Source organism: Amblyomma maculatum, chromosome 1 (genome assembly GCF_055883805.1).
Source record: "Amblyomma maculatum isolate TAMU_Amacu chromosome 1, ASM5588380v1, whole genome shotgun sequence".
Classification (NCBI taxonomy): Eukaryota; Metazoa; Arthropoda; class Arachnida; order Ixodida; family Ixodidae; genus Amblyomma; species Amblyomma maculatum.
This window is the reverse complement of record NC_139344.1, coordinates 324,252,258-324,264,324: the sequence shown is the minus strand read 5'-3', so window position 1 is coordinate 324,264,324 and position 12,067 is coordinate 324,252,258. Positions and strand designations below refer to the sequence as shown.

General features: G+C 43.8%; 1 protein-coding gene across 2 annotated transcripts in view; it reads right to left on the bottom strand.

The window, feature by feature from the left end:
• The window catches only part of LOC146207323 (voltage-dependent calcium channel subunit alpha-2/delta-1-like), a 231,446-nt gene that overhangs the window by 20,581 nt on the left and 198,798 nt on the right, over positions 1 to 12,067 (bottom strand). For both annotated transcript variants that reach the window (XM_084585571.1, XM_084585541.1), the window contains 16 exons: positions 11,884 to 11,934; positions 10,037 to 10,136; positions 9,197 to 9,265; positions 7,628 to 7,717; positions 6,882 to 7,001; positions 6,400 to 6,478; positions 6,224 to 6,273; positions 5,960 to 6,043; positions 5,799 to 5,855; positions 4,383 to 4,460; positions 4,206 to 4,280; positions 4,036 to 4,107; positions 3,880 to 3,951; positions 3,730 to 3,791; positions 3,486 to 3,553; positions 441 to 489 (listed from right to left, as the gene is read on the bottom strand). In XM_084585571.1, the coding sequence (XP_084441697.1) occupies positions 441 to 489; positions 3,486 to 3,553; positions 3,730 to 3,791; positions 3,880 to 3,951; positions 4,036 to 4,107; positions 4,206 to 4,280; positions 4,383 to 4,460; positions 5,799 to 5,855; positions 5,960 to 6,043; positions 6,224 to 6,273; positions 6,400 to 6,478; positions 6,882 to 7,001; positions 7,628 to 7,717; positions 9,197 to 9,265; positions 10,037 to 10,136; positions 11,884 to 11,934 (1,176 nt within the window). The remainder of the gene's footprint in view (positions 1 to 440; positions 490 to 3,485; positions 3,554 to 3,729; positions 3,792 to 3,879; positions 3,952 to 4,035; positions 4,108 to 4,205; positions 4,281 to 4,382; positions 4,461 to 5,798; positions 5,856 to 5,959; positions 6,044 to 6,223; positions 6,274 to 6,399; positions 6,479 to 6,881; positions 7,002 to 7,627; positions 7,718 to 9,196; positions 9,266 to 10,036; positions 10,137 to 11,883; positions 11,935 to 12,067) is intronic.

Genomic DNA, 12,067 nt, shown 5'->3' with positions numbered 1-12,067 from the left:
CATATTTCTTTGAGTGAACTGTGATTCAGCAATTACAGCTGCGGCGTTATCAACTGCTTTAGGCAGCCGTTATTGCGGTTTACGAATAGTCGTCAAATAGAAGATGGCTGGGACATCTTGCCTTTTAAAAATGGCGGCGTTACGGCAGGAGATTGTCTGTGCACACACGCGTTTCTCTAAGCTCACTTACTTCTGGAGAGTTCCTTTTACATCACTTTGAAATTGATACAGCCCCCGTTATTTGTTCCATGGGAGAAACGAATGCATAAATAATAGCTTGGGACTGTTCGCCCATTCGCTTATAAATGTCAGGTACACATCAAGGCCACGCAAAAAGAAGCGATCAAAGAAAAATCAATTTCTCCGTGCCGTGTCTGTTGTAAACGATGGTGAAAGCAAAGCATGCTAGTACGGCTAAAAGGAAAATAACAACTACTCACCACGGAGCCAAAAGGACACCATCCCCTTTCTCTGTCTCTGGCTTGAAACCTGGGGAAACATGACAGTCCTATTACTATTGCCCTCGTCCACAATATTTCCTTTTTCTCCGAGCGCGATAGGAACCCGTACCGCGTGTATACGATGCCATGTTCAGCGATGATGACAGGTTTGTTTTGGCCTGAGGGCAAAACTTCTGCCATTATCGGGAAAAGATCGTCCTGTGTTTGTTTGTTTTTTCGTTTGTTTTGTTTTCATTCAGGGAGATATATACGTCCAAATATAGCGTATTTACTCGCAAATTGGTCGATACGTCGTTTTGGGGATTTTCGTGAAAATGATGTCCCACTGCGGCGGTATTTGCCTCGTGGCGTGAGAGGTTCAGCGCAACACTCAGACTTTCTAGTTATAAAGTTGTTGCAAACATATATCGTTGAAGCCATTTCGTCATTCTGCGGGTTTTTCGCCTTGCAAACGTCGCAAGCGTAGCGCCTTGCTGGCCCACCAAGTTCGGGGCATGCGGCGCTGTCCTATAATCTGGTCTCCACCTTCTGCGCCGCTGCCGCGTGGAGGCCTCGCACACAGAAGTACATCCTACACAGGTATGCGTTATGTTAGCGTCGCTGCTCCTTCCTTGTCGAGAATAAGAGATGCAGATGGTGGCCTACCACCAGACGCCGTGAACGCCGCAATCGCTGTCGCCATTATCGATTTCGTAAAGCGGCGTGTCGTCAAGAGAGGCCTTGGTCCGGAGCATGTTGGTCATGCTGCATCGCTTGAAAAACGGCGCCATTGTTTTGCATTGAATAAGCTCGTCCATAAGCGGCTTTCTTTTTTAATGAAATCTACTGTTACCGAACTTCGCATTTTGCGCGATAGCGTATACGGCTACTTCGGTCGGAAAGGCGTCGCCGTAGCCTAGAAATGAAAAAAAGAAGCTCGGGAGAAATACGCACGTGACCTCGTATCAAATTGTGACACAATCAGTCTTTGTGCGGCGTTCCTGGTGACGTCATGCCAGTTCGCTTCCCATACAGTATCCATCTGCTAGTGAAGCCGGAGCCTACTTTGCGGCAGCGATTCGAGCCGATGACCCGTGCGCCTATAATTGTATGCCGTTCATTAAAAGTATAGGTGTCTACCGAGAAGTTAGACAAATACTGCGCCTTCCTTTTTCCTTTCTTTAACATTTTGCGAAACTCGGTGACAGTTTCTCAATGGCACAAATTCGCGGAATGAAAACGCGGTATTAAAGACGCTGTCGAGTCAACACTTAAGGCGGAGCTTAAGTACCTTTCTTATTTTCTTTCTGCTTAAACAGGGCAAGCACTCTTACTACTCATTTTGGCTACAACTGAGTTCGTTATAAGGGGGCTACATTGCATCCTAACTTCCTAAGGTACATGGCGTGAGTTCCGTTCCTGCTTCCACACTAACAAAGAACTCAAGGCGCGGTCGCTCCTAGAAAGTAGTGCGCGGAGGAGATTTCAGCCAATGTTCCTTTCAACTTGTGCATAAGGTTAAAAACCTATATTTGTATCAAAAACAAACCATAGTCATTAAACGCTTAAACGCGTGAACGAACTCAAAACAGGAGCAGCTTTAGCAGTTAATCCTCGTGCGATGGTAAGATTGTTCCTATCTTGTTTTCCTGTGAAACCCCCATGTCAATCACTGAGTTTTCCTTGCCTGCGCCATAGAATGGGAAAAAAATTAATTCAGTACTGCATATCTTATACAAAAGTATAGCGGGCTCATTGATTTTTAATTACCTTCAAACTGCATGTCCCCCATGCCCACGCCGGCATTCACGCCAGCCAATGGAAACATTTGAGGTCGCTGCATATGATCGACTAAAGACAGGTTGGGAGAGGGGCGGTATGTTTCATTCGCCGAACATAGCGTTTTACCCTTTATTTTTCCTTCCTATAACCTGTGTCTAGCCATTATGCAGCCCTCGCAAATGTTTCTATTAGTCACACGACTAGCCCATGCACAAGCTGTACCATAGTGTTGGAATTCACGCCAGTGGCTTTCGAACGCAGATTGTTGTTACCTCGCCCCTCATTTAGACATCTCAATGAATTCATCCACGACCTACCAACTCACCCGATTGCACCATCATCTACGATGAAGCGCGGGCTCATTGTGAAACTTCGAAACAAGCATGATAAAAGCTAGACACGGCTGAAAAACAGTTCTCCTCATCGCTGCCTTATTGGGTGAACTGAAGCGCACCGTGCCAGTGGTGCAAACTGAATAGTTCAACCATCCTACTTTCGAAACCAACTAATAAATTGTAAAGCGATATGCCACCGGTAACAGTATCGACTTTGCATTTCGTTTTTTATTTTTGTTTCTACGCTCAGTGCCGCTGTGTCCCGTCTCTGATTTTATTTCGCGTCTGCTTTATCCTTTTGCCGATGTGTTTGCTTGGCTATATTAGGCCCTGCTTTGTGCAGGTGGGTGCATGGCTGAGTTTACTGGAAGGTGGAAGCTAGGACATGGAGCATGCTTTGTTGCCGATTGTGACAGGAAGTGCACACACCGGAGAATGCAACTTCCGGAGAGTGCTCCCGGGGTGGCAAGCCGAAACGCCGGCTCGCTATCAGTGGATCACGGTGCGTGCATCGCAAGCCGAAACGCAAAGTCACATTCTCTTCACTCGCTAGCGGCGTCAGCGGCATCAGTCAGTCGCTGCTATCTGTTCGTCGCGCAATGTTCCTATGGGCCCACGTGCTGCCTTTCACAACTTCCCGAAAACATAACTGATCTCTTCATTTCTCCGACCACAAAGCTTCTTTCATGACAGCCAAAGAATTGTTAGTGGAGTGTTTCTTGAAGGAATATGCGCGAAAATTCTGTTGTCTGTAATTAGGGTAAATAGTGAGACAGCTGATGAGCTGCGCTCAAATTTCGCATTATGAATTAACGTAATCATCGGCAATTGTTTCTTAAATAATTAGTTCCAGCAAATGCCAGACATCGAAACATTATGTGCACCAACCCATCGTGCTATCATTCCCGTGCTAAGGCATTTTCCTTACCGTCATCAGCGCGCATCCCTTCCACACGCACATACAACTTCCGCTTTTCTGGGAACGCCAGAGCGACGCTGAGTAGAGAGAGAGAGAGAGAGAAAGAGAGAGAGGAGAAGGACACTGTTTAAGCCCTTTCTGCGCTCTATCATCATTTGCACACTAGTTGCTACTGCAGCTACTGATATGGTTTTTAGTTCCAAGTTTACATAAGCGAAACCCTTTTCACACCTATGGCCTAAGCCGCGCTTACCCAAATTCCGAGTCGTTCATGTGCCTGTAATAGTAGACCATGTTCTGCGGGACGAGGTGTTTCTGCAAATATGACAGCATGGAATGCAAGATATGTCACTAACTCTCCAGTGTCAACAAACGTACGGTAAGAGTTTCGAAGGCTGGTTACCTCGTCCGGCATCCTGATCAGACTGACCACAGTTTCATGCCCCGAATGTCCCTCGATCATTCTCTTCCGAATCTAAGAGAAGAAATTTAAGCGCATTCCTCAACAGATAAAGTTTACACAAAATTCTTAAACATCTCATTTTTTGTTTGCACATACCTTTTCTTTCAGCGGGTTTTCAATCTCAACGTCGAGGAAGTCTATATCTAATGGTTCTTCTAAAGAACCCAGCTGAAATAAACATACAAAACGATCGATAAAATGCTTTATTTGTGAGTATAATCACCACGAAAATTGGGTTCACTGTTAAGTAAGAATGAGATGCGTACCTGCAGCTTGATGTCCGGATGATACATGACATAACCATTTCGATTGATCATGAATGAGTAGCCTGACGGACCGATCTGTGAAGGTGCAATAAAACGTTAGCATAGTGTTGACACGTAAAAGCGGATCTGCGAATGCTTGAAGCTCGATGTTGCATTTGCCACTTGGCAAGAACATGCCTTGTACGTGGGTTCATGGTCCTTCAGCTCTTCAAGCGATACGTCCACTCCCATAACTCCTACAATGGTTTGGTCCTTCTGTAAAATTTAAATGCCTTCTCAGAACAAATGCAACAAGCTGTGAAAAATTATCTAACGCGAGAAAAGGTCCCATGTCCTCCGAAAAATGAGGGGCTTTTACAAACCCAGGTGACAATTGATTAATGTTTTGTCAAGGCAGTGCTTTTCACGATCCGTCTCTCCTTTCAAAAGCTACCTCTCGACGTCTGAAGAGCCTAAACATTCGCGCGGTCTACAACGACATTCACCGAGGTGGCTTGGTGGCTAGCGAGTTCAGATGTGGCGATCGAAGACCTGGCATCAGTTGGCCGCGGTTGACACGTCTCCAAGGAGCCGAAAACCTAATGGCATCCTTGCGCAACGCAATGGCGCTCGGTTAAGATACGCAGGAGTCCTGATTGATCCAGAAAACTTAACTGTCGAACTTACTTCCTCTATTCACTGCCTACTTAATATCCTATCTCACGCCGCATTCAGTTTTAAAGTGAACAGAGAGACAGAGATTGAGGCTATCATTTCCACAGAACTAGTTTTCTTATAAGAGGCCTTCGCAGACGTTCCGGGCCTAAAAAGGAGTGAGATAAGATTATGAAGATTACGATATGCGAACCTGTAGTTCACGTGGCTCGAGAAGCAGTGGCAACGGCCGAGTAATTAACCAGTGGCAGCAAAAGGCGAAGCTGGTCTGTTTGCGTCACCTCTGATTAAAATCTCGGTCCCTTTCGGTGCTTATGCTCTTTTCCTGCTGGATACCATTCGGTCGGATGGTTTCGGAATATTTTGGATAACTTCGCCCTCATTTCAGTGTAAGGTTCTCCTTCACGTTCCATGTCAGGTTTTCCCTCAAGTCCGACTTCACGTCCGGCTTTAGCTCCAGGAGTTAAAACATGTCATGTTTTTAACATCATACTAAAATACCTCTGTCTGCTGCAGACGTGCAGCTGATGCTGTTTTCGCTTCATTTCCATTGTATGCGCCATGCTACTCTTAAAGCACTGTTTTAAAATATATAAAACATCCTGTATGTAGAGAGAGGGTCTTCAGAGAAGCTTGTTGCCTTAAGGCTAAAACAGCCACTACCCAGAGAGTTTTCTTATCTTGCAGTAATGTTCACAGAAAATTGTCATTTTTTTATACTTGATAATGACTTACACGACGATTCTCCTATTATATATGTAAACATAAATTCGTCTTCTGTAAAAGCTTCAGCCAGCGTCCATTTTATAAAAGAAAAAAACGACCATGCATTAGACTACATAGTGAAATCAAGTACAAAACATAAGCACGTTGAAATTGTGAATATAAATTATTTTGCTGGAACTACTGTTACATTTTCCATAAGTTTTAACTGCTTACTGTTCCATGTGTCTTGTTGTAGACTGGCAGTGTGACTGTTGTTAGCAGACCTATTCCCTAGAGAAGAAAAGAAATCATAATTCACCATGGGAGACACGTGAAAGACTTATATTTCTACGAGTCCCTCTGCAAAATCTCTGAGAAATCGACGAATTGCTCACTCCGGAGTCCTGGTAGAAGTTTGTCCACGCAAACTGCTTATCCCCAGAAAGCACCATGGGTCGACTGAGCACCTTGAGATATTCCTGCAAAGTCAAAATAGAACCACAAAGGCGCATTAAAACAGAACGTTCACAGCCATTAGTCTTTCATCTATCTCTGGTGTGATAAAAAAGAAAAACATTACTAATGGCACTCAATGCTGACAGATCATTGAAAAGCAAACAAAATCACACTGCGCTTATAGAGTAGTTAATGACACCCACCTGCACTTTGTACCTGCTCGCACCAAACGACGTGATGGCTGTAAAGTAACCTGCGATAAAAACCATTCAAAGAATTACAGAGTGCAAAAAACTTTCGCTGATCACCTCTACGCAAATCGCATCTAATTATTTTCGCTCTTGCCCATTCGATATCACTTATATCTGAAAATTCGTACCTCGATTCTTGCAAGCGAGAGCCTTGAGTGTAGCGTACGGTATCGGGTGTGGACCGACCACGTAGGTGAAGATACGAATCTGCGGAGAAAATGTAGATCCGTTAAACGCTCTTAGACTTTTATTTGTCCCAGCACAATAGATAAACGCAGTGAACCGAATATCTCTGTTATTAAGTATCAAGGTTACGCAAGTCTACGACTCATCATTGTACGATAATTGCGATTACATGTCGCTCGGATGCACAACTAAATATCAGTACTCAGCGATGTCAGTATGTTGCTTCTGTCAAAATAGTTTCCCAGATTCAGAAAGTAGTCAGCTACAGAAAGCGATGAAGTGCTCTGCCTCAATCTAGGGTCAATATTGAAACTGTGAGACGTGGGACGTTAAGCTTTTGGTGAAAATAAAATTTTCGATTGCTAGCACCAGCGGACGAACGTGCGTGTTGGAGGCTGGGTGAATTCACACGGTCGAGTCCTACCTTGAGGTCAGTGTTCAGCTTCTCAACAAGAGGTGTGGGGTCCTCAGTTCCGCCGTCTGTGAAAATCATGATCATCTGTATGCACTCAGCGCCAGCGTGGCCCGTCTTGTTCTCTTGAAACTGCAAGGATACAGGTAAAGTGGAGGAGAAAGAGAGGGAGGGAAGCACATGTTAAAACCGAGTCATGTGAAGGGAGGTGAGATGTAAATTGAGCGAGCCATTCAACTCTGTTTTACGCAACGAACGTCTGTTTAAAACAAAAAAGGTCACATGCTATATTACATAAACGTTATGCCAGTTCACAATACAACCGCGCGCTACCTTTTTAAAGCGCCTCATTCATTAAATGACAATGCGAGTAGATTTATGCGTTAACCTCTTAAAAGGATGAAACTACAGTGAAAACTAGTAATCTTGTGTGCACACGATATAGCATTATTGACGGGTATCGGCCTCTTCCCTTCAATTTACTGCCTTATTTCACCTTCAGTGAAGGAGCTGATATTTGACACTCTCCATTGTTTTTAACCATGTATACCATACTTTCACGCAGAACAGCAACGGCAGAGAGGTGTAATAAATCAATTGTGTAATGCCAGTCAGCTCCTGCGCGTTCAAATATAAAGTATTTCCTTTAGCCGGATTTGCAAAGAAGTTTGTGGGCAGGCGCAGACGAACTCTGTAATATTTGAACGCCGTGAACGCCTACGTGTTGCGTGAGTGAGGGCAACTTTTTTATTGCTTACATCGGCCATCGTGCGGAACGCAAAGTCCAGTGCGTGCGTCAGGCTCGCCGTTCCACCGTCAGTGATCCGATCGATGCTCTTGGAAAGGATCTGTCCAAACAAGAGCGAATGTTGGGAACCATGATAAAGGAACAAGACGCGACCAAAGGCCACTATTATATCTTCTTCAGAACACGAAACGTTGAATGTCATTATTTTTAAAGCGAAAGCCTTTATTGCCTCATCGTTGTCGTCAGCAAAAGTGTCACGCTTTTGCGGCGGCTCTGATTGGTCGAGACGGGATGACGTCACTGAGGTCTCAACTAATCACAGAGCACCACCACAGTATGCGCGAATGCGCAAATACGCCAATCAATGACCAATTACTAATTAATGGTTCATCAATTAATAAATTACTGAATAATAATAATTACTAAGTAATCACTAACTACATCTCAATTACTAATTCATTGATTAATTACTAGTTCCTAATTACTAATTACTAATTGATAATTGCTAGTACGTAAAACAACTACGAAGATATAAGGACTGCGATCTCGTCACTGCTAAGCAGAATTCACTGAATAAATGCACTCGCAGAATATGAAACAGTAGCAGCTCGCTTTATTCGTAGCAGCATTCATCCCTACATGCGCAACAGTCGTATAGCAGAATGCAGCACTCAGGCTTTCGCCTTTCATTACTTTAGTCGCAAAAGTGTCCGCAATTTTTTTTATCTTTACCTGACTCACTAACCGGCAGCGATTACCACTTCTGAAAGGTCTCGCGCTTCCTGTCATTCTATCACATATGTATTTTTGTGCTTCTTCTGAACTCAGCCCATGGCTATAATGAACAGTTGCAAGTTGGTAGTAGAACGATATACCTCTGATTTCTCACCATTTTAGCCATTCCTGATAGGATATACACGATTTCACTACTTGGTGCATGTACTCCATTCTTACTGGTGCATTTTTATTATAAACGTTTAACACGTTATAGTTTAACTGTTCCAAAAGTTAACAAAATACAGGCGATGCACTTACAGGTCAGGTAATAAGCAGCGAAAACACTACACCTTGCTTTCCTGGTCATTACTGCTATGCGCCTGCACGAACTACTCGAACTGTCCACCTTTCTGATGTGTCTTGAGAAAGTACCCAATTAGTCAACAAGAGCAAGGTCCCCTGGTACGTAAACCCCACGGCACAACTACGCTCTTCATTTTTCTGCGCGAATGAAATAAAATAACTTCACGCAAGAGCAAATATGAACGTGATATTCTGCAGCAACTTTTTGACGGTTTATTCTTGTCCAACGCTGCACAGTTGTACATTTAACCGGCAGCTTTCGAATGCATGCGTTGCCTTGGCAATGCGTGCAGTTCTTCTCGCCTCAGTAAAAAGCTGCTAGACAACCACCGTCGACAAAACGTCATTTGTGCTATATGTCCAGACTAAATTTGAAAACTTCATGCAATACGGAAAGTTTCAGTTGCTTTCTATCTTTTGGCAATGCTGCATACGTGTGCTCTCTTGCTGCACCTTTTTTTTTTTTTCGAAGTAATATTCCAACAAAATAACCTCTCACCCTTTTGTTTCTTCTATTTGCTTGCACCAAGGTGTCGAAACAGGATACCCACCGCACTTCACCCGCGAACTGCGTGCAAAGAAATAACAAATACCGTGGGCTTAAAAACATACAAGGATTTTGTGAACTATTGCAGGAAATACGTAAATGTGATAATTCTACGCGATCAATTCTTCTCAATGCGGAGAGAATAACATGACCACATGGTAGTGTTTGTTTGAGGTTAAAAGTTTGTGCCATTTTCTGGCATGCATTATATTTATGCTTAGTATTACAGATATGCAGTCAAACTTTTAAGAAATCATTCTTCTTTAACATGCGCTTTGTAAGGAGAGGCATGGAGTGCTAATGTAAATCTATAGTGCTTTCCCATTAGATATTATGTTAGGACGCTCAGTAAAGACATTACGGCTGTCATTCCCCTGCGGTGAATTAAAGCCCTCGTCGATGTCTATTTTGTTTATTTGCACTGTTTCCTATCCCCTCACGTATCCCATTTCTTCCACGACGCCCGCTTTCTGCCCTTAGGCACCAAATGCAACAGCATTTTATTCTACCACTACCACTGGGTATGCTCATCACTTTACCTGCACTCCTCCCCTCTATACCTCCTCTTTCTTCTCGCAAACCAGTAGTTTGGCCGCACAACCTCCTTCATAATAGACCTTGCCATGCTGCATGGACCGGCTAGAGGGCTCCTGGGCTCAGGAGCTCATTCGGGAGAGGTCGATTAATATGTTATCAAACATTATCCTCCTCCTCAAGTTTCACGCCTCTTTTCTTTTCTTTTTTTTTTACGCGCTGGTTCTATGCTGATCTAAAAGCCAGAGCAACTCTTACCGAGGCCACGTTGACGAAATCATTTTCTTCGAAAGTCTTCAGCAGGGACTTGACAGAGAGCTTCATGATCTCCATGGAAGGCCCGTGCATGCTTCCGCTCCTGTCCAGATTGCAAGACGTCAGCGGACAATGCAAGAACGGAACTGCATTTTAATTTCTCAAGCTGCTGTTGCTAACTATTGTTTCAACTAAACGCAATGTCCCCACAAGGAATGCAGTAATGTGCGGGGCACACTTGTTTGAACGCCATCAGTTTACACTCTGCTAATAAGTGGCAGTTCGGGCTGCACATTAATTATTTACTTTGTTTTGAAATCGCTACTATAACGTGTATTGCGCAACATTGCACTGCCAAGGGATTTTCTTTGCTCATTTTCGGGCTATGTTTACACTTCTTTTAAATGCTCTGTTTTGTTTCCGCACACGCATCTACTGCCTCTAGCGAATATATCCATTAAAAGAATATCAACCGTCCTCTCCCTGCAACCCATACTAAATTTTTGATAGAAATTTAACATCCCGAAATTGAGGAAGGAGGCGATTATTCTAGCAAAGAAGGCAGCAAAAAGTATTCTGTAGAAAAGGGTATAATAGACAGCAATTATACAACTGCCTCAATCATACAGATTGTGAGAGTGTAACACTGCATGATATTTATACATATCAGAAAAAGCACCTACATTCGCCAAGGAAAAGAAAAAGAAAATTAGTACAGCTAGATTTACCAGCTTAATGCACACCAGTGAAAGAAAGCCGGTATAATTTTAGCCGCATTTCTCTGCATTCTGTCATGGAAGCACTCTTTATTGCTCGTTTCTTCGCACTCGTTATGACCTCCTTCTTCCATAACGGCCATCCTATAAATCTTTGTGCGGCAGCTACATTTCGCTTGCGCATTACTGATCTCTCGTCAGGACCTCCCAAGCCATTAGGATACCCATGACAGTTTTCCCTTTCTCTTTATCGTCTCTCTCGCATCTTTCATTGGGGAAATACTTCCTTTTGTCCACTTTTCCTCTTGCCTCTGAGGCATGTGGGAAATTAATTTGTCTATTTTCCTTAACTGATTTCCATTGTCACCTGCCATGGTGGGCAGGTAGCAATAATGCAGTTACAATTATTCTGAATTATAATCCCGCGTGCCCATCATGTCGATGATAAATTATTTCGCTGACTGATTAGGGTTTGTGCCTACATCTCCTTTGCAAGACGAAATTCAAGTCACTGCTCACGAAGCACTTTCTTCCAAACTGCACAAGCAGCTGTCGGCACTTCTGTATACGTCTCACACCACCTTCGACGCTGGTCAAATTCTTTAGGCCATTGGATAACCTTCCCTCATAGCAATGACACTTGGCCTTGTCCGCGCTTTCGGCAGCGGCAATATCGTGTGTCTGCGTTGGAGCGTCGCCTGATAAGAGATCAGTTGGAAGGCAAGCCGAAACGCGACGTTACTCACATCTCCTCGCTGGTACGTGTGAAGAAGAAAGGCGGTTTTATAACATTCTGCGTCGATTGCCGCCAATTCAACAAGATTACTAAGAGCGACAATCGCCCTCTGTTCCGTCCAGATGGCATTTCCTACCCCCAACGGTCTTTACGATCTCAACACTATGCCCTCCGAATTCTACGGTAGAATGCAGGACTACATGGCTAAATCAATTCTATGATATTTTCTTGTGTAAAACATCACCATTTCGGTTCCCTTACAGGTCCATTAACTACGTACCCGTTCCCTGCGAGATATGTACCAAGTGAGCTCTGGAGAAACTTGACATCTCGATAATCGTTAAGAAACAGGAAACGTCGACAAACCTTATCTTACATAAGAGACAAGTATAGCTTACGTGTCCATCAACACGATGACATCCTTCGGCGAACTGGAACCGTCTATAAACCTGCAGATACAAGACGTTATACAAACTCATTACAAGGGCCACGTCAGAAAGAGGGCGACAATGATGAGCTAATTACTAAGGACTGTAAGGTAGGGCAGCCTCCGTCCCCTAGCCAACGTTTTTCTTTTGTGTC